The 21,778-nt window shown below is 38.9% G+C and overlaps 1 protein-coding gene and 1 pseudogene across 2 annotated transcripts; both read left to right on the top strand.

Moving 5' to 3' along the window:
- Positions 1-210: 210 nt before the first annotated feature.
- LOC129773959 (interferon-related developmental regulator 1-like) lies at positions 211-6,153 on the top strand (annotated as a pseudogene).
- Positions 6,154-6,972: 819 nt separating this feature from the next.
- On the top strand, positions 6,973-9,542 carry LOC129780479 (zinc finger protein ZFP2-like). Of its 2 annotated transcripts, none has more exons than XM_055788796.1 (7): positions 6,973-7,167; positions 7,229-8,010; positions 8,090-8,479; positions 8,533-8,721; positions 8,778-9,028; positions 9,101-9,198; positions 9,255-9,542. In XM_055788796.1, exons 1-7 carry the CDS (start codon positions 7,045-7,047, stop codon positions 9,450-9,452), a joined length of 2,031 nt encoding a protein of 676 aa, XP_055644771.1. In that variant the 5' UTR covers positions 6,973-7,044; the 3' UTR covers positions 9,453-9,542. The 2 variants fall into 2 exon arrangements, with proteins under 2 accessions (XP_055644771.1, XP_055644772.1); XM_055788797.1 differs by having other exon boundaries at positions 8,784-9,028.
- Positions 9,543-21,778: the final 12,236 nt, after the last annotated feature.

The raw sequence follows: 21,778 nt of genomic DNA on the forward strand, positions 1-21,778 counted from the left end.
ATTCGTTTTTAAATCAGTAAAAATCTGTGTAATATGTATTTTCTATTTAAATTGTTCAGCTTAGTTTGTCATTTTTTATATTTCATCAACCTCAACGAAATTATTCAATGAGTTTTAGGCCTGAGATATGTTAAAAAATTGAGCAACACGGATAAATCTGTGCACCTGGCATTCATGCCCGAAAGTAAACATTAGTAAACATTCCGCAATATGGCCGTTAGTTAAGTTTATTAATCTCTATAAAAGATTATATTTTTATTGCTATGTTTTAGAACACAATAATCATTCAAGATGAGGCGCACAACCTGCAGACAATGTGCGAGGAGTATACATCAACACGATTCGAATCATCCAACATTGCCCTCTGTATTGGTGGTATCAACTCAGTGATGCAAAATTCACTGCCAATTCCGAACGGCTGTCCAAAGAAATTCAATATGCGCCAACTGACTTGGATAAAGGACCTGTTAATCAGGTTTGGAAATGTTTTGGAAGATGTTAAGATACCATCCTCACAAGGAGGAAGAACGTTTTGAGGAACGTATATGTATATTTGAACTTCTCGAGTTTGCTGGTTTTTTTTTTGTTTTATTGGTTTCATGTTCATAGTTTCATAACATTCAATGAATTTCTGTTTTCAGATAAAAGAAACCAACTTTGAAGTTTCAACCGATCTACTGGATAATATAATTCAATACATTGCGTAAGTCTCCCGGAAGAGCTGGTTTACGCCCCGTAGGGGTTTGCAAAACTTCGCGGAGTTCCTGGCAATAGTTTTTGCCGGTAAGGGGCCGTCCACATACCACGTGGACAACTTTAGGAGGGGGTAGGGGATATCAAAACGTCCACGCTTATCCACGGGGAGGGGGGAGGGGGTTTTAAACTATATCCACGTGGACACGAATAATAAATATTTTTTCAAATATAATCACCGATACATTCTAAAATAAATAAAAACTGTTCCGTGATCAAGAATTTTAAAACTCCGCCCAACCTGAGTATTCCGTAAGTATCAATAAAATGATTGAGTTGACTGAGAGTGCTTCATATATTTTTACTAAATCATTGGACTTCTTCACGGAAATCCATATTCTGGAAATGACTCACGTAAACTGTGAACGACCGAGCTATTTCCTATGATCCTATGACTTCTATAGTTACAGGCTACTCATAGACGTTTATAATCAAAAACTATAAAAATTAAACAATTCCATAATGGTTGAGTTTTCATGATATTACGAATATGTTTTTTTCACCAAATATAATTTTCTGTAGATTTTGTTCTATTTCGAAAACAGTTAGTCTTAGAATAAAAATGTCTGTATAGTTTTTCATGCGGAATGACGTGTAAAATTAATTTGTTGTATTACTTTTCTCGAAAAGTTACAATTTTTCAAAACATTGGAAAATTTGTTTTCAATTCCTAGGATTTAATGTGTAAGTGTAAATTGTGTATGATGATTCATGCACCACAAGTCGTCATAATTTCCCTTGAATGAGATCGTATTATCTCTCCACGCTAATAATCTTTTGTTTACACCGAGTCCGTTGTCTATTATCCATAGAAACTGCGTATTGATTCGTGATCAAATTCTCTAGACATTGAAATTCGTACAAATGAAGTGTAAATTATTGCATGGGGTAGGAAAAAGTATTTAGTATGATTGCTTGCTATGGTGGCTGATAGCAGACATACGACCGCAAAGAGTTAATGAATTGCAGAATGGTCGATAAGGATTTGAAAAATAATAAAATTATAAATACGCTTTCAATACCCTCTGAAAATTTTACAAACTATGGCGGAAAAGGTTTCGTATTGCGCTACCGACTAAAGGTGAATCGGAAATCCAGAGTGAAGATGAATCGGCATTTGCTGTGATCGATCATATTCCGGAGTGGGCAAAGATCTGCACTCAACAAAAAAAGGACCAGAATGCGACATCGAAAATTTTGAGTGGGTTTTGGAACTCTGTAACTCTGTCATAAAACGATGCATTTGTCAAAGCAATAACTGGGTCTTGTATAGCACATTTCACAACTGTCCATCGATTTGCTGTGCGATGAAAAATTCATAATCCAAAATGAAAGGATAATTTTTCATCCGATCGAGAATATCTATGTGAAAAAGGAATTTTCCGAACTGGAATTTCATATGAAACGAATGGAAGCGAATCAATCAGGTTAATTGGATTCCCAGCAAACATAAAATCGTATAATTTTGCTCGTGCCAAGTCTTACAAGAAATCCGAATAAATCATAATCGCATATAATATCAATCAAAGTATGTATCGTGTATATTTGAAATCGCATAAAATGTAAAAACTCGATTTTATATACCATTATCAAATTAAGTCGCATATCGGTATAATAAACATCAATTTTATGATGTACATTGTCGTAAAATATATTTAATCCGCATCATATGCGCATATTACGCTGATGCAGTTTGTGTGTCGTATAAGCGTATAATTTAAATCGATTCAGTACTGTAGAAAATCGTGTTGCATGCTGAAGAAAATCATGAAACAGTAAATCATATTAGATCCTAATAAAGGACATATTACATCATATTGAAATGTCAATGAAATGCTGATGCACTCGAAAGTTTTAACCGCTGTTGAATTAAATTGCAGATAGCCGCGCGAGATAGCTAGTGGATGATAATCCAGACGACCGGAGTTCGAACCCATATCGGAGGAGTTTTCACCAAACATCAATCTGTGTCATTTTAAACATTCATATTCCACTCCCAACACAAGTCAATCAAACAATTATTATTTCTACAAACATAAATACTCATATATAAAAATGGCGATTCGTGAGGCTATAATAAACATTTCACGAAAATATTTTGCGCCATTTGTTTTTTTTCGATGTCTGTAATAAATCGTATATGAGTATGGTAAAAGTCGCTATTATAGCCGGTCAAAGTTGCATATTCATCCAAACAAATTCGGTAAGCATTTGCCATGTATGTATATGGCCTCCACTTTTGCATGCATATGCCAGTTAGGCGCATTATATGCCAACCAAATTTTAGGGCATATGATGTTATATATACGCTTGTTATACGATTTAATGTTTGCTGGGGTATTACTGGTGAATATGTTCCAGATGGAATAAGTCCCATGATGCGGATTAAATATATTTTACGACAATGTACATCATAAAATTGATGTTTATTATACCGATATGCGACTTAATTTGATAATGGTATATAAAATCGAGTTTTTACATTTTATGCGATTTCAAATATACACGATACATACTTTGATTGAAATTATATGCGATTATGATTTATTCGGATTTCTTGTAAGACTTGGCACGTGCAAAATTATACGATTTAATGTTTGCTGGGTACACTTCTGAAATAAAGCTGTGAACTTGAATTAACATTATTGTATCTATGTATTCTATGTGATATCATCACATTTTATTGCAAGTGTTGAAAACATCCTGAATTGTATTAAAAAAAACTCACAGGAGGGTTGTGTCCGAGACACGACCGCATAGTTGACGTAGGATTCCGTTAGGCTTTCTGTTGATTTTGGATATGTTTAAAAGATTACATTGTTAAACTCTTTGTTAATGATTTGGTGGCCCTTGAAAGGGCCGTTTTGTTTGGTTGTTGGGTATTGTTTATTCATTCCACCAGTGTTTACCGAGCGATGATAACAGAAGGATAGCAAACAGTCGTTGGATGGTGCGTATCAGATAAAAGATGCCGAAGTGGAACGAGATATGATAAAAATCACCCTCTGTGATCCTAGACGAGATGCCTCCTGTGTTATGTATGGATGAAATAAAGGAAAAAAAACTCACCAATATAATATAAGACAATTACCAATACCGAACACAATTATCTCATCAGTGTTTACATGTTACTTTAATATAGAGAAAACATATTTGAAATGGAAAAGGTAATTTTCTTTTAAAATGTTCACTTTCTGAGTGTTTGTTCAACCCAATGCGAATTTTTACTGGACTAACAGCACCTAATACAATATGTAGATAATATGGGAAATCACTTTTTCTAATATTTCTTCACTTTTCCATTTTTTCTCGCCGTATAAACTTTCCTTGGGTGAAAATGAACACAACAAAACGGACAGCTTGAACCAAACGACCCATTCTCGAGCAGGAACACACCTTGGTTCTTATTTATGAAAATTGGAATAAATAGAGTCATTTTAACACAACTGCTACCAAATACAATTTTACACTTACACTTGTGCCCATTTTTTCACAATACACGATTGATATGAAATTTCATGAAGCAACCAACATTAAAGTTCCAAATTTAAATTTAATTCGCTAGAATTAATCGTATCACTCAACTTACTTGCAATACAAAAATGCCCCCGACTTGCATATATTTGCAATGCCGATTTCCCCCAGGCAGCTTGGTTTTGATGTCTCTGTTAGGGACCCGCCGCATGTGTCGTCAATTTCGACCAATCAGAAGTGGGTATTTCCATTAGGATGGGGGTTAAGATTATTCAATTGTTCGATAGTTAATTTCATGACATATATGCCGGAATCGGTTGACGCAAAAATTTCACCAATCCATCATGAAATGACTGAGCAATAAGCGTTTGAAATTGGACAATTTTCACGATGTACTCGACTTTAGATTTTCAATTTGTACCCCAATATGTTCCCGTAGAGGTCACGTCAAAAATAATTTTCAATCCACTTATTTTTATTCGATTGGCGTTTGCAATCACAATTAGTAAATCTCAAAATCAATCTTTAAAGTTGTGTAGCTTATATTCAGATGCCGCTTGTTCTTCACCTGCTCAACTGTACATTACGAGTTTGCGTGTTAGCAAACTAGATAGCCTGCATATCTTCGCTGATAATGGTAAAACAAAAAAATATAGTTTACCCACATAATTTCAAAATTAAATGAAACATGTGCTTTGTTATTTCTCTACCATTTCTCTACCGTACAACAACAATGAACCACAGCAAAGCTGGTACAACAGGATACAGCTAGTAAAATTTGAAATAAAATAAACTTAAATAGAATTTAGGCGCAATTCAGTTATTTCCTTAATTATTTTAATCAAAAAAGGAAAAATGTCCACGTGGACAAAGGGGGTAGGGGTATGAAAATGTCCACGCTTGTCCACGGAGGGGGAGGGGGAGTCTAAAATCGTGTTTTTTCTGTCCACGTGGTATGTGGACAGCCTCTAAGGGTCCCCAGTACAGACAATCGATCGATAAATGTTACAAGATGTACATTGATCTGGAGTTTGTGATTCAGCTCATGTAAATCGACGATATTTATTTACGAACAGAGCAAAGAGTGCTGAAGCCTGTTCTGTTGGCGGTCGTACAGAATACCGCCGCCTCGCACGGCGCCCAGGCGAAGTGTTGTATGGCTTTGGGTTTACTCAATTTCCTTGGTTCGGATGATATTGGAGACTTGCTGCCACTGATGAAGTGCTTCGAGGGAATTCAATGCCGATGCTGCTGCTCCTTAAAGTTACGCTCTTAGCGCTTAGCGCCCTACTGCTCACGCTAGTTCTCTCGGGGGATTTGGTTCCCCTTGTCAAAAGTAACAACGTCATGATACCATTGATCCAAAAATTCGTCGGAATGCTACATAATTCCCGTCTTGACGTAAGAATGGCTCCAGGGGAAACCATCGCACTCATCCTGGAGAGTGGCCGCTCTCACGAAGACTGCTTCTTTGACGGGGAACTTTCCGATTTAATCGAAGCCACCAATGCCCACAAGTATCGCGCTAAATATGACCGCTAGGTGCAGCGTGCGACCATTCGTCCACCGCTGCCTGGAGGAAAACATCTCGCCGGAGATTTGTATCAATTTCGACTAGAAATCCAGCAGCAGATGGACACGTGGTCTCTCCACTAACATTAAATATGTCTCCGGAATGCGCTAGGTTTCGGAATGAACGTGCATCTGTCGGAGTACGGCTTTCTGCGGGATGTGCTGCAGCTGGGATGCAGAAGATGGCCAAAGCGGAAAAGAAGTTCAAGGTGCACAACCATCAGCGGGAAGAATCGTGACCTGTTATCAATTATACGGAGGCGGGCAGGTGCATGTGTATGTGTATATGTGTACATAGGTGTGCAATATATTTTTAAAAAGAATAATCATTTCTATTTGAACACAATTAAGTGACTTTAATTTGAATAAATAGTAAGAAATAAAAAAAATCATTTCTTGGATATACGTTTAGTACAAAGTCGACAGAATTAGAGGGCAAGATAAATATATTTTTCACAGACTCATCCTTTAATGCTGTGAAAATAGCATCTAGTACCTTGGGAACAATACGGAACATATGTAGTTGTTGCTGGGATCCTAAAAAGGTTCTGTAGCGATACGAAACTGTTTCCGGTTGCCAAAAATCTTAATGTAAATACGTAAAATCGAGTTTTGCGCTTTTTGATCCACTCGTTCATCCGCATGCTGCGGTTATGGACCCTTTTTTGTTTTTTTTCTGATTTTCTTCAATTATCGTAGGTGCAGTGGCTAGGACAACTGTCATATCACCATATGACGTCTTCAGTGGCAGTAGCCATTTTCATCTCTATTTTTTTTTTTTTGAAAAATGACAGCGGACGATGACGGGACGGTGTATGTGTTGCGCACCTAATACGGGTGCTTAGACCAACTCTTTCAATTCCGTCTTTTACTCCTGCAGACGCTGATTTCTTTTTCCCAGTCTCCTCCACCACCAGGGAATTATTTTTATGCTTCAACCGTAAAGGGTTTAGCATATTCGATGAATTTCGACGAAACACCATGACGGTTAAACAAATTTTAAACTGTATTTAAAAAAAATGGTTCCCTTTTTCATTAATCGCAATTACTGTGATAATTATTCGATGTATTCATATTTTGATTTTTCATTATTCGATACAAAATTACTCGATTAAATTTGCAAATATTCGATGATTTTTATTGATTATTCGAACTATTAACCGACGTCTCTATTCGACTCCGCACAAGAGCAGAAAACAAAACATTGCTGCAAACTGTTTTTGATGTAAATTAAAAAAAAAAGAAATGGATTTGCAAAAGTGTAAATTGTGCGCCTCTGAAAATGCTATTGTTTATCTTGACATATTTGGTGAAATGAATTCACATAATAATATTCCAGCAATAATTTCAAAACACCTGTGGTTTGATGTAAAAAAAAAGATAAAATGCAAAAGTTACCTATTATCTATTTCACATTTTATTTGTTTAGTTTAAGCCATCGAGTGAATTGCAACTGATCTGTAACCAATGCTGGAACTCGCTGTATGAATTCAATATGTTTTATAATACCATATCAGAAATACATCGCAATGAAAAAGTTTGTTTCTCTAAGGAGGATGTCTTGGACGACTCAATTGGGACAGATCGTTTAGCAAAGAATGATAACGGCATTGATTGTAACGCAAAGTCAGAGTTTTTGGAAGTAATAAAGACAGAGCCCTGTGATGATTTGGATCGAAATGTCACGCTCGATATAGATGTGTTGGGTGAAAATGGCTTAAATGCTACGAAAGAAGAACCATTGACTAAAGAAGACAAACAGGACTCATCATCACGGAGGCCGAGAAGAAATAACATCAAGATGATCTACAATGACAAATTGACTTCTAATAAGGAAATTGCTGGACATGTTAATGAACAAAAAACTGCTTTTATTGAGGTGAAAACTACGTCACAAAATGCCCTTAGACGGAAACGTTCCGAATGGAGTGATGAAATAACAGATAAGAAGTTGATGGATGGTACCGATGTCAAATCGGCGAAAGCCAAACGTAAAAAGGATACCAAACTGTTCGAGCATATCGATGAGTTCATATGTTACATTTGTCCAAATAGAGTCGAGTTCGATCGATTCTATCATGCTACAGTACATTACAAAGAATTTCACAAAGAACCAGCTTACGTAAAATGTAAACTGTGCGGCAAACGATGTTACACTCCAGGAAGTTTGATCAGTCACGTTGCGGTGCATACTGATCCGGACAAATATAGGTAACAATGCAATCGTATTTGAAAAGAAAACAATGATGATTTTGTGGTCCAAAGTTATTAACTTGAACTATTTTGCTAGGTGTCAGATTTGTGGCAAAAAAAATGACCATCAAGGGGCTCTTGTGAAGCACATTCAAATTCATCGTAAAGAGATGGACCAAAAACGTGACGAACACGAGAAACACGATAGCGCTGAACCAACGGAGATGCTAACAGTAATGATGGGTGGCGACGAAGAAATATTGGAATTTTACAAACGGATAAGTTGTGAAATCTGTGACCAACAGAGAATGGTAGATGATAATATAGCGAATGTAGAATACGCAAAGATGAAGGATTTGAAGAAACACATGCGAGAAATACACAACGATAAAGGGTATTTGAAATGTCATCTTTGTGATAAAAAGTGCAACATCCGTTCGGAACTTTTAATCCATAAAGACTTTCATCTCAATCCTGAAAAGTATAGGTAAGTCAGTAAATTTCTTTTATTCGTTATCCTTTCGAATTGTTTATTGGTAGGTGTAGTATTTGCGGAAACGTTTACCAGGATTTACAGAAACATAAACAACGTGCTCATGCGTCTCCTGGAGAGGCTTCATTTTGTTGTGAACATTGTGGTAAAGCTTTAACAAGCGAGAAAAGTCTGAAGTCTCACGTTGAACGCAAACATGCTGTTAAGGATACAATTTGCGACATTTGCAACAAACCGTAAGTTACGGACTGAAACAAAAATCAATTCTGGTTGATTGTTCACATACTTCTAGGTTTAGCAAAAGCATGTTTGAAATCCATAAACAGATTGTACATGAAAATGCATCGCACATGTGTGCTCATTGTCCTCGCATGTTCAGGAGCAAATTTGCTTTGAACCGTCATCTGGAGAACCATGAGGATAAAGTTAAAGAGAGAGTTAAATGTAAGATTTGTGGTCTAACATTCAAGCACAAGTATGGTCTTACCAAACATATTGGTTCTGTGCATACAAAAGAAGCTCCAGTATCTTGTGATGTCTGTGGTGAGCCCAATAACTCTATCGCAATTATGATACATGTTTTTTTTTAATAATTTATATTATTTGGAACAACAGGTAAAAAGTTTAAATCTAAACATCATTTATGGAGTCATAAGACTGATACTTGCAATACTCGCAGATATGATTGTAATATTTGTGGACGGGTGTTTAAGGTTTGAAAGTTATACTTCGAAGATAGTACATTGAAAGTAATTTTTTTCTCATATAGGTTAAAATTCGGTTGACTGAACACATGACCACTCACACCGGAATAAGTCTGTATCAGTGCACGTTCTGTCCGATGACTTTCAATTTTCAATCTATACTGTATACTCACAGAAAGAAAGCACATTACGAACAATGGTTAGAATTACAAGCTCAACGCGAGGAGGGCGTCAAGTTGAAGGTCTTGGTAGCTTCTACTTAATGTTGTATAAATATAGATATAACGATTTATTATGTGATCTTTCTATTCCAAATATATATGAACGCTAGATCATTAGCTGAGACATACAAACATTGGGTATTTTTGTTCACTCCACCAATGTTTACAATCGAGTGATGATGATAGAAGGATGGGGATTAGTCGCTGGATGATGCGTATCACGATAGAAGATGCCGAAGTGGAATGGGATATGATGAAATCCACCCTTTGTGGTCCTGGACGAGATGGCTTCTGTGTTCTGTATGGTAAAATGAAGAAAAAAAAAATTATAGGAGGTTGTGTCCAAGATACGACCGCAAGGTTGACGTAGAACTACGCTGATATATTTTTTTTTTTTTTTATTAATCCGTTTATTTTTACAGGCTCAGTTACATAAGTTTAATGGAGCCAAACTCTTAACTATATTTCAACTAGCATATATCAACATGTTGTTTCCTTAATTCTATGGTTAATGAAATAGGAAACCGATTACTCGCGGTCGACTCGAGTTTAGAAGGGTGACACATTTTCATTAGGAAAAGGATGGGATGTAAGGAGATGTGTGTTTACACTCGCACTCACATTCACATTCACATTCTCATTCACACTGACACTTCACACTCAATTCTTAAAACTATCCTTACATCTAATATGTATTTACAATTTAACTTATTCTAATGTTAGTAGGAAGGGAACCGATAGCTCGCGAAGGACGAAAAGGAGGGGAAAAGGATGTATAAACAATCACACTCGAAGATCGATAGCTTTAAGGAAAACATATATTTGGGACATGTAATCAAGGTCTAACCGAGCCAACACATCTCTCACCGGCACATTGGATTGCTTTCCTCCAGCCCGAAGGGAGTTTTCTAAATTCGATCTGGCGACAAGATACAACTCGCACGACCAAACAACGTGTTCGATATCGTGGTAACCATGGCCACAACCGCAGAGATTGCTGTCGGCAAGATTAAAACGAAAAAGCAGCGCGTCTAACGAACAGTGATTGGACATGAGTCGGGAGAAGGTGCGAATAAAGTCCCGACTCAATTCCAGACTTTTGAACCACGGATTGAGGCTAACCTTAGGGATAATTGAGTGGAGCCACCGGCCCAATTCATCTTCGTTCCATTTGCGTTGCCAGTTAACGATGGTATTTTTACGAACTAAAGAATAAAATTCATTGAAGGCGATTTGACGCTGATAAATTTCGCCTTCAATTGCACCTACCTTTGCTAATGAGTCAGCCCTCTCATTACCCGGAATTGAGCAATGTGAAGGGACCCAGACAAAGGTAATGACATAACAGCGTCTGGATAAAGCACTCAAAATTTCTCGTATTCTCTCAAGGAAGTACGGCGAGTGCTTTTCCGGCCTCACTGAACGGATAGCTTCGACAGAGCTAAGACTATCCGTTACAATGTGATAGTGTTCAACAGGTCGTGAGGCGACGCTGTCCAGCGCCCAGTGTATTGCTGCCAATTCAGCAATATACACTGAGCAAGGATACTGAAGACTGTGTGAGGTGCTAAAAAATTTGTTGAACACTCCAAATCCTGTGGACTCATTCATAGAGGACCCATCAGTAAAGTACATATTATCACAATTGACACGCCCATACTTTGCTTCGAAAATCGTAGGAACGATCCCCGATCGATGATAATCTGGAATTCCATGGATATCCTGCATCATGGACAGATCAAAATGCACAGAGGAATTGATGTAGTCAGGAAAACAAACACGGTTGGGAATATACGAAGAAGGATCAACCTGCATGGAGACGAATTCATGATATGAGCTCATGAATCCAGAATGAAAATTTAGCTCGATCAGCTGCTCAAAATTTCCGATCACCAATGGGTTCATAACCTTACACCGAATGAAGAACCGAAGAGATAATAAATTGAAGCGATCTTTTAGTGGGAGTACGCCTGCCAAAACCTCGAGACTCATGGTATGCGTTGAGGGCATACATCCCAACGCAATACGGAGACAAAGATACTGAATTCGCTCGAGTTTAATGAGGTGTGTTTTGGCAGCTGATTGAAAACAGAAACTGCCATACTCCATCACTGAGAGAATAGTTGTTCGATACAACATTAGAAGATCTTCGGGATGGGCTCCCCACCAGGTGCCGGTAATTGTACGGAGAAAGTTTATTCTTTGTTGGCATTTTTTACTCAGATACCTAATATGGGCCCCCCAAGTACATTTGGAGTCGAACCAGACCCCAAGATACTTGAAAGACATAGCATGAGTGATCGGTTTACCCAAAAGTTGAAGCTTTGGTTTTGCTGGTCTATGCTTCCTAGAAAAAACCACCATCTCTGTTTTCTCCGTGGAGAATTCGATCCCTAGCCCAATGGCCCAGGTTGAAAAATTGTTCAAAGTATCTTGTAAGGGTCCTTGCAGTTCGGATTCGTTTGATCCTACGACAGACACCACTCCATCATCTGCAAGTTGTCTTAGGTTGCAATTTTGTGTAAGGCAATTGTCGATGTCGCTTACATAGAAGTTGTACAAAAGGGGGCTTAAACATGAGCCCTGGGGGAGTCCCATGTAGGAGACCCGACTTACTGCCGAATCTCCGTGAGAAAAGTTCAAATGTTTCTCACAAAGCAAGTTATATAACATATTATTCAATAGAGGCGGCAGACCCCGAGAGTGTAATTTGTCTGACAGGACCTCTATTGAAACAGAATCAAAGGCCCCCTTTATGTCCAAGAATACTGAAGCCATTTGTTTTTTTTCGGCGTAAGCCAATTGAATTTCTGAAGAAAGCAACGCAAGACAATCATTCGTCCCCTTGCCCCTGCGGAACCCATATTGTGTATCTGAGAGTAGGCCATTCGTTTCAACCCATCGGTCAAGGCGAAACAAGATCATTTTCTCCAACAATTTCCGTATACAAGACAGCATTGCTATTGGGCGGTACGAATTGAAGTCGGACGCGGGTTTTCCGGGTTTTTGAATAGCTATAACTCGTACTTGTCTCCAATCATCTGGAACAATATTATGCTCCAGAAACCGATTGAATAAGTTCAACAAGCGATGTTTCGCCACATCAGGGAGATTTTTCAGCAAGTTGAACTTAATTCTATCCGATCCCGGAGCAGAATTGTTACATGAAAGGAGAGCAAGAGAGAATTCTACCATCGAAAACTCGGAATCAAGATCGCACCTATCTTGTGGTATATCTCGAACAAATTTTTGCACAGGAGCTGAATCAGGACAAACCTTTCGTGCAAAATTAAAGATCCATCGATGTGAATATTCCTCGCTTTCATTGGATGAAGAGCGATTTCTCATGTTTCGAGCCACTTTCCATAATTTTTTCATTGACGTTTCTCGTGACAAACCTCCCACGAAATTTCGCCAATAAGCACGTTTTTTCCTTTTGATCAAATTTTTGAACTGATTCTCAAGGGCTAAATACGTTTGAAAATTTTCAGGAGTACCACGTTTCCGAAAAGCTTTAAATGCATTCGATTTTTCTACATAAAGCTTGGAACATTGGCTATCCCACCATAGATTGGGAGGCCTTCGGAAAATGGTGGAACCTGGATTGGGTTTCGTTTGAGCGCGAACTGCGCTGTCATAGATCAAACGAGAAAGGAAGTTATACTCCTCCAATGGAGGTAAACCATCTCTGGAATTGATGGCTAGAGTAATCGCGTCCGCATATTTTTTCCAGTCAATGTGTCTTGTGAGGTCATATGCCATGTTTATAGATTCAGAAGAATTCGACCCAATGGTGATGGAAATTTTGATTGGCAAGTGATCACTACCGTTGGGGTCCTGGATTACATCCCACTTGCAATCTAACGATAGTGAATTCGAGCAAAGCGAGAGGTCAAGAGCACTTGGGTTAGCAGGAGGTTTAGGTACACGTGTTGTTTCCCCAGTGTTCAAAACGGTCATATTGAAGCTGTTACAAAGGTCATATATCAACAATGAACGATTGTCGTCGTACTGTTCCCCCCAGGCAGTTCCGTGAGAGTTGAAGTCTCCCAAGATCAATCGTGGCTCAGGAAGGAGTGAGCACATGTCAACAAGTTGCTTGCGGCTAACCGCAGCTCTCGGAGGCCAATACAAGCTGACAATACAGAGGTCTTTGCCTCTGATGTTTGCATGACAAGCAACAGCTTCAATCCCTCCAATAGGTGGAAGGTCAATTCGAAAAAATGAGTGGCACTTATTGATCCCCAATAGCACCCCTCCGTATCTGTCATCACGGTCCAAGCGTACAATATTGAAATCATGGAAAGAGAGATCATCTCGCGAAGAAAGCCAAGTTTCGGACAGAGCAAAAACATCACAATTGTAGTTATGAATTAAAATTTTGAATGTATCCAATTTAGGGATAAGACTACGACAATTCCACTGTAAAACAGTGATATCTCCGACCTCTCTATTTGAATTAGACATCAAGAGAGATAATCATTGCAAGGAGGGGCCATGTTTGCATCAATTGTTGCAAAATTGTCTTTAATACTGGAAGCATTGAAATGACAATGGTTCTGATGGAGTCGGAAACGTTAAAACACTTGAAGATTTGATCCAAAAGGTCAGACAACTTTATAAATCCCGATTGGGAAGTTGAGCTGGACGGAAAAATAGGGACAGTTGGGGTTTTTGATGTCCCCTCGAGTGCTGGGTCGTTCGAAGGTGAACTATTCCCACGGAAGCCAGGAGGAACCTGATTTTGCTTGTCCGCTGCACTCGTTTTTTTAGGCAAGCTAACAGGGGATATCACCGGAGGGACTTGTGATTGAATTTTGGGAGTGGTCACATTTTTGCGCCGGGGATTCCCTTGGGAAATAAACGGTGTACCCCCGTGAGCTGTGTCCGCTTCCATTTCGTCAACTGGCAACGTGGAAAAGATATTGTGTGAGGAGATTGGATGTTGTTGTTGTTGGGCCTGTGAAGAAGCGCCCTTTAAAATTTCCGCAAAAGTGCGTTTCGAGCGTTCCTTTAAAGAGCGCTTCTGTTTCTCCCAGCGACTCTTGTAATTTTCACAAGCTGAGAGCTCATGTGGGGTCCCCCCGCAATATGGACACTTATGCTCAGTCGCACTGCAGGATTTGCCCACATGTTGCTCTCCGCAAGTGGCACAGCGCTCCTTGTTGGCGCAGTAGTCTGCTGTATGACCAACTGACTTGCATTTGTTGCAAGTCATGGGCTTTGGCACGAAGAGACGCAGCGGAAGCCTCAATTTGTCCACCATAACGTAGTCAGGGAGGGCGGAACCAGCAAAAGTTACTCGAAACGAGTCGGACGGCGTGAATTTTGTTTTTCCCTCTTCCTGGGACACTTTTCCTAATTGATGGCAGTCCAAAATTTTAACTTTCGTCAAAGGGAGCTTTTTAAATCTGCCATCTCCCTCTTTTATTAATGAGCTCGTCAGACCCGTTTCTGTGATCACCCCCGAAATTTCTACGTTATGGCAGGGCACATAGACGCGATATTCTAGTACGAACCTATTGTCGACAACAATCTCGTTAGCTTGCTTCCGATCAGCCACGACAACACGCAGTTTGTTCGGTCGAACCTTTCTAATTTCGACCACGGAGGAATAATTTTTTGTCAGATCTTTCATGATCTGAATGACGTTGAGCGATTTCCCGTTGGGTTTTGGCCGGAAGAAAACAACCCATGGGCCAGATCCAGATGCATCTTCTGGATAGACCTTGACACGCGGAGAGGGGACAACTGCGGGGGAGGACGAGGTCGATTGTTGAGCGGGAGCGGGAACAGTTGGGCTGGGAGGCAAGTTCGGGAGATAATCGGAAGCGGGAGCGGGAGATTGAGGGGGCGAAGTGGAAAAGTTTGCCAATTTTCTTGAAGGGGGCTTGTTGAGGTTGATTAACTCTTCCTCTGAAAAGACATCGTCTGAGGGGGGAACGCGTTTAAGCGACTTCCCAGTAGTTAGTGAGGAGGAAACATCAGATTCAATGTCCATATCAAGAGGATCGCACTCTGCCATTATGGCAGATATACAATTATACTTTTTCTTTTTTTTTTTTTAAATCCTTAACCTAATATATATATAAACTAAAAACCTTGAAGCGCACGGTGCGGATGATTTGTAACGGTGCTCCAATCGAACCACGTGATGATCGCTTGGCACAACAGCAATGGTGTATCGCACCACAATACGATGACGAGGAACGGCACACGCTCACAGCGCCCGCAGTGGAGGACTTCTCCCTCCCGCTGGTTGTGATTACTTATCACTTCACTCTCGCAATAAAGAAAACACCGTTAGAGCGACACAATCACTTCAGCGAAACCGATAACGGTATTGTTCCAACACAATAACGGACACGAACAACTTTGCGTCCGGCGGCTTCGGACTCCGCGAGCTGACTGATATTTTATATAAGTCGCTTGTTTATAACTTCGGATATTATTTTATAATGCTGAGAAATTTTAGAAATAACCGTTTAGTAGAAAGGTTTGATCGTCCTGAAATAGTTTTTTGACTTAGGACTATGTTTTTGATTTCTTTATAGGGGGGTCACTTTACGAAAAATGTAACGATTCATTAAGAGTTTTCAAATGCATATTACTCAAAATCGTTATTGCGATATATTATGTGTTATATACCATTAGGCAGGAAATTCATCCAGCAATATTTTGATTGATACACGAACAGAAAATATAATAAAAAAAATAAACAATTCGAGAATTCAAAAGGGTATGTTTTTTCGATTGCACTAACTACTCGCTTTCCACCCCGACGCAACAAGCAATCATTTTGCCTACATTCGGGCGTTAGTTCACAATGTTAATCGATGCGTATTGTGAATTATTCTCCATTTGCCGTTAACAGGTATCTATCGGCTGTTGTAGAGAGCACTCATGGCCGTATGATACTCAATATACATCACCTGGTTATATACACCCCTATCCTGTATTTCGAACGACTTGATAAAATTTCATTCTGTATTCCGTTTGAGTTGTTTTTGCATTTCGTTCGATCTGTTTCTCTTAGAACATTAAATGGGCAAAACGTTCGAAATAAGGAATGCGAAATTATAACTCGAACGAAATTACGGTTTCGAACGAAATGGAAATCCGTCGGAATACAGAATAGGGCTGAAAGTTAGTACAACCCCCTACAAACAATGTTCCGAGCAACGTGGAACGAAGGAGTGTTCGGACTAACCTAGAACACCAATTTCAACAGCAGCGTTTTGTTGTGAGCAGCTTTAAACTGGAATATTTTTTTATTATTTTCTATTTCTTTTCAGGTTCATCTTTTAACTTACATTTATAGTTTTTCACCTTATCCTTTCATTTCTTTATTTTCAGGTCAGCTATAGCGCTCGCGATTCCAGTACAGCTATAATTTTTCTGGTTTTCAATAAATGTTTCCAAATAAACGAACCCTATATATTTTTTTACCTTACGCTTCTACACTTCTACGACTACTACTTCTTCGTAGCTCTTAAATTCTGCGTCTCTCCACAAATCTGTTTCAATTTAATTTTTCACTCTAAACTTTCCAATTCATTTAGCAATAGCAATCCAATAAATTTTCAGCCATTACAATTTATTTTTGTTTACATATTTGTTACGCACACACCCGCATTATTCTGCTGAGCGAGCGTGATGAATTATAGAGGTTTTAAACTTTTCAGTTCATTCGCCTCTCGTATTCCGCTGACGTTCAGCACCAACGTCTTAAGTGCGATTCACATACAACATACACGTCACGTTCACGTCCCGTCACGTCACGATACGTCAATGATTCTACCATGCAATTCTCATGAAAACATTCACATACACCAGCAACGTAACGACCCGTCAGCATACGTTCAACGAAAACGACCGGCAGGGTTTGTAGAAAAGAATAATTGACGGAGACGGACGGCTCGTTTATGGCCCCACATTGAAAGTCGCCACCAGTCGCAAATGTCCAATTACTGGTCAAAACCGACTCCAATGCGACACTGAGTGGTGCCTCAGCATATCGCTTTATAAGTAACTAACTGTACTTTTTATGCCAACATATCTCTTAGCTCCAAATTTCGGAGTGAAAATCATTCGCGATTAGTTGAAAGAATTATTCTATTTATTATTGTTATTGCATAAGGGTCGGACTACGGGGTTTAAGCATTTAAATAATTTAATTCAATGATTCTCATTGAATTTTTCAAAATTTAGAACTGATTCTAGGCATGCTGATTTGAAAGAGGGCATTGCAATTTAAAATTGTTGTAGGTGGCGACACCATGAATAAAATTAAATAAATCATTCGTTTGGCTTTTGACGTGACGGTGCTGGTGGAAGCATTGACTGCATGTGTGAATTGGTGGAGACGTTGACGGAACGTAGACGTTCTTCTCCGTAACGTGCTATGTGAATCGCACATTATGAGGTCGGACCCGTCGCAAGATATTTATATGGTGCTCGGAGGTAGGCACAGAGAGGATGCTATGTTTACTATAATATATTTCTGTAGCCATAGATTTAATTGACTTAGGCTTATATTTATTTAGATCTTAACGTAGATCTAACGTAGATCTTGACGTAGGTTAGTATCCTACGTCAAAAACAACGCCATCTATTAGAAGAACAAACGAGCATTGGTTGGTATCCCAATATCTGAACGCCCTAACTGCCAAGTTTTGATTGGCCCGGTTTACGGTTTCCCCAACACAGACTTCAAAATCAATGTGCCCGGGGGAATCCGCTTTGCAAATACATGCAAGTCGGGGGTATTTTTGGTGTTGAGTACTTTTGTACTCGCTTGTCGTTGTGTAGACCGGAATATGTTTCCCTGAAACGTACTTTTAAACTGAGAAGCCTGAGAAAATCGTCATTTCAGATACTAGAGGTGAATGAACTTTCGCGGTTTGCGAACTACGTAAACACGAGATGTACAATAATTTCAGAGGGGAATGTAAAATATAATGATATTTTGACAATTCTTCCGTTCACATAGTTTTGTAGTCCTGGGCATAATATCAAATTTATTTGTAACGAAGAACATAATCTATTACAAAAATTTCGATGCATTCTAAAATAATATTCGAAGCGGTAAACAAGTGGACTGCATAATATAATTGCGTAGTTCTACGTCGAAAATATGCGGTCGTGTCCTAGATACAACCCCTTACATTTTTTTGTTTGCGCAGTTGCGGTGATTGAATGGAACACTTGCTTTGTGCATATTCTGGAAATGCATTCTGAAGCAAAATTGTCTTACGGTTGGTTCTGTGCAGTTCTTATTATTAGGTGATTTAAACAAGATGGTCATTAGTGTCTACTGGTGGAAGGTCGGAACAAACGTTGTATTAATTGTGTGGTTTATTTATTTATTTTTTTTACTTTTGACGATGGTTAGTTACAATTGCTTTTTCAATGGTTTTCATATATCCAAATTGTGCTTTGCTGCTACCTTAGCTGCTCGTTCTGGTCGGTAGACTTTGAAGAACACAAATTGGACCAATTAGATCGTGGGATTTACATTTTGATCTAATGTTCGATTTTTTCAATTGCACTTTATTATTTTGTGTGTTTATTTCAACCAATTTATAATTTTCTTTGAAGGGATATATTAGGCTGTCAAAAAAGTCCTGCGGTATTTCCGCGAGGTGTCGTTGTAAGCGCGTAGTTCTAGTTGTATTCATTGTATCGAGTCATACTATAGCTTGTTGGAAAGGTATTTTTGCGCGCTATAATATAGTCCTTGACAGTGTTTTGTTTGGTTAAGTCGTTTGTGAGTTATAGTGTCGCAAATATGGAGCAAAATAAAGAGAAAATCCGACATATTTTACAGTACTACTATGACAAAGGCAAAAATGCATCTCAAGCTGCCAATAAAATTTGTGCAGTTTATGGACCCGATACAGTTTCCATTTCCACCGCACAACGATGGTTTCAACGTTTTCGTTCTGGTGTAGAGGTCGTCGAAGATGCGCCACGCTCCGGAAGGCCTGTCGTCGAAAATTTCGACAAAATCGCTGAATTAGCCGAGAAAGACCGGCATATTAGCAGCCGTAGCATCGGCCAAGAGCTGGGGATAAGTCATCAAACCGTTATTAACCATTTGAGAAGCTTGGATTCACAAAGAAGCTCGATGTATGGGTGCCATACACGTTGACGCAAAAAACATCTTTGACCGTATCGACGCATGTGAATCGCTGCTGAATCGCAACAAAATCGACCCGTTTCTGAAGCGGATGGTAACTGGCGATGAAAAGTGGGTCACTTACGACAACGTGAAGCGCAAACGGTCGTGGTCGAAGCCCGCTGAAGCGGCTCAGACGGTGGCCAAGCCCTCATTAACGGCCAGGAAGGTTCTGCTGTGTGTTTGGTGGGATTGTCAAGGAATAATCTATTATGAGCTGCTTCCCTATGGCCAAACGCTCAATTCGGACCTATACTGCCAACAACTGGACCACTTGAAGGTAGCACTCATGAAGAAGAGGCCATCTTTGATAAACAGAGGCCGCATTGTCTTCCATCAGGACAACGCCAGGCCACACACTTCTTTGGTGACGCGCCAGAAGCTCCGGGAGCTCGGATGGGAGGTTCTTTTGCATCCGCCGTATAGTCCGGACCTTGCACCAAGTGACTACCACCTGTTTTTGTCCATGGCGAACGAGCTAGGTAGTCAGAAGTTAGCCACAAGAAGCATGTGAAAATTGGCTATCCGAGTTAATATTAGGTAATATGTGAAATGAAAATCTAATATTTCAACATGCAAGGAAATTACAAAAGATTTCTAACGCTATAACTTGCATCAATCTATTGTAAATGGCCGTCAAAAAAGTCCTGCGGTATTTTTTTTGAATTTTCATTTGTTCATAAAATTAGTTACAATCATCTGTTTTAAGTCAAATATGCGCCTCACGAACGACTTAACCAAACAAAACACTGTCAAGGACTATATTATAGCGCGCAAAAATACCTTTCCAACAAGCTATAGTATGACTCGATACAATGAATACAACTAGAACTACGCGCTTACAACGACACCTCGCGGAAATATCGCAGGACTTTTTTGACAGCCATTTCCAATAGATTGATGCAAGTTATAGCGTTAGAAATCTTTTGTAATTTCCTTGCATGTTGAAATATTAGATTTTCATTTCACACCCACTCAAACGCAATCCTAGGATGAAATGTTATTTCAGTGGATGATGATCTAAAATGCCACATATCATATACAGTAATTCACATTTAATGCGACATGCCGAGGCACCACTCAGTGTCGTATTGGAGGTGATTATTTGGACATTGGCGATGAGAGTGGTACAGTGTCGACGTCTGGTGGCGACTTTCAACCATGATTTGGGCCCCGAACTCGATGTTTACACAAATGTTTGACCGAAGCCAAATATTTGACACTTTTTGACAGATAAAATTCGATCATTGCGTACTGACACAAAACACGACAAGCAAATATTCAGTTATTGGAAGCCTAGAATATTTTTTCGATCTGTTCTTCCAACCGATCGGTATATGGTTAGGTTACCTTAAATATTCCAGTCGATTATTTTCCATGTTCGATGTTTAACATTGTTTGCCACTGTTGATAATTGAAGAGTGGCAATCAAAAAAGTGTTTGTACAAATATCAAATCAAACTTGATCTGTCAAAAAGTATCATATATTTCACCTCTGGACAAACAGTGTACGTTCGAGATGAAAAATAGAAGGTGGAAGATTCACGGGTTTTGCTTGTGTTAAACTTTGATTGTATTAGTAGCCAGGAAGATAAGAAGTTCACACACCAGGCATAACAGTCAGTTACTCAAATGGTACAAAATTGATTGTGTCAACGAATAACGTTGAAAGAGGATATACAGAAAATAATTACATATTTCATTTTTGTTATTTCTTCTTATATCAGAATTAGTATTCTAATTTTTACTATGTTTGGATTTTAGAGCATCTTCATGGTAGTTTATCTCTTGTTAGCAATTGTAATTCCTTTTTCCACAATTAGGGTGCTGAACACTTCATTCGTCTAAAACTAGGATGGAAGCATAAAACTTTTCGTCTCAATTTAGGTCATATGGAGTCTATTCAATTATTTTTTTTTACCTGGAAAAAAACTTGCTACTTTTTTCTCATGCGCTGTAAAATGTTTTCCGCCAAAGGAAAAAACGATTTTGTAACTCTGACTTTGTTTATTTACGTTTTTGGTCGATGTAACGAGAAATAAAATAAAATTGAAATAAAGTTTAGAACACCTCAACAATACTAAAATTTCAGTTTCTGCTAAAATTTCAGTTGGGCCCCTATGATTTTGAACGCTAGCATTGAGTTAAGAAAAAATACTAATTTGTTCATTTCATCTGCTTATTTTTA

This window comes from Toxorhynchites rutilus, chromosome 3, assembly GCF_029784135.1.
Source record: "Toxorhynchites rutilus septentrionalis strain SRP chromosome 3, ASM2978413v1, whole genome shotgun sequence".
NCBI classification, from domain to species: Eukaryota; Metazoa; Arthropoda; class Insecta; order Diptera; family Culicidae; genus Toxorhynchites; species Toxorhynchites rutilus.

Bases quoted from the DNA above. Each gene is read 5' to 3' on its own strand.
- LOC129780479 (XM_055788796.1), top strand. From the start codon at position 7,045: ATGGATTTGCAAAAGTGTAAATTGTGCGCCTCTGAAAATGCTATTGTT. The intron at 7,168-7,228 runs GTAAAAAAAAAG...TTATTTGTTTAG, and splicing joins CAAAACACCTGTGGTTTGAT to TTTAAGCCATCGAGTGAATT. The intron at 8,480-8,532 runs GTAAGTCAGTAA...GTTTATTGGTAG, and splicing joins CTCAATCCTGAAAAGTATAG to GTGTAGTATTTGCGGAAACG.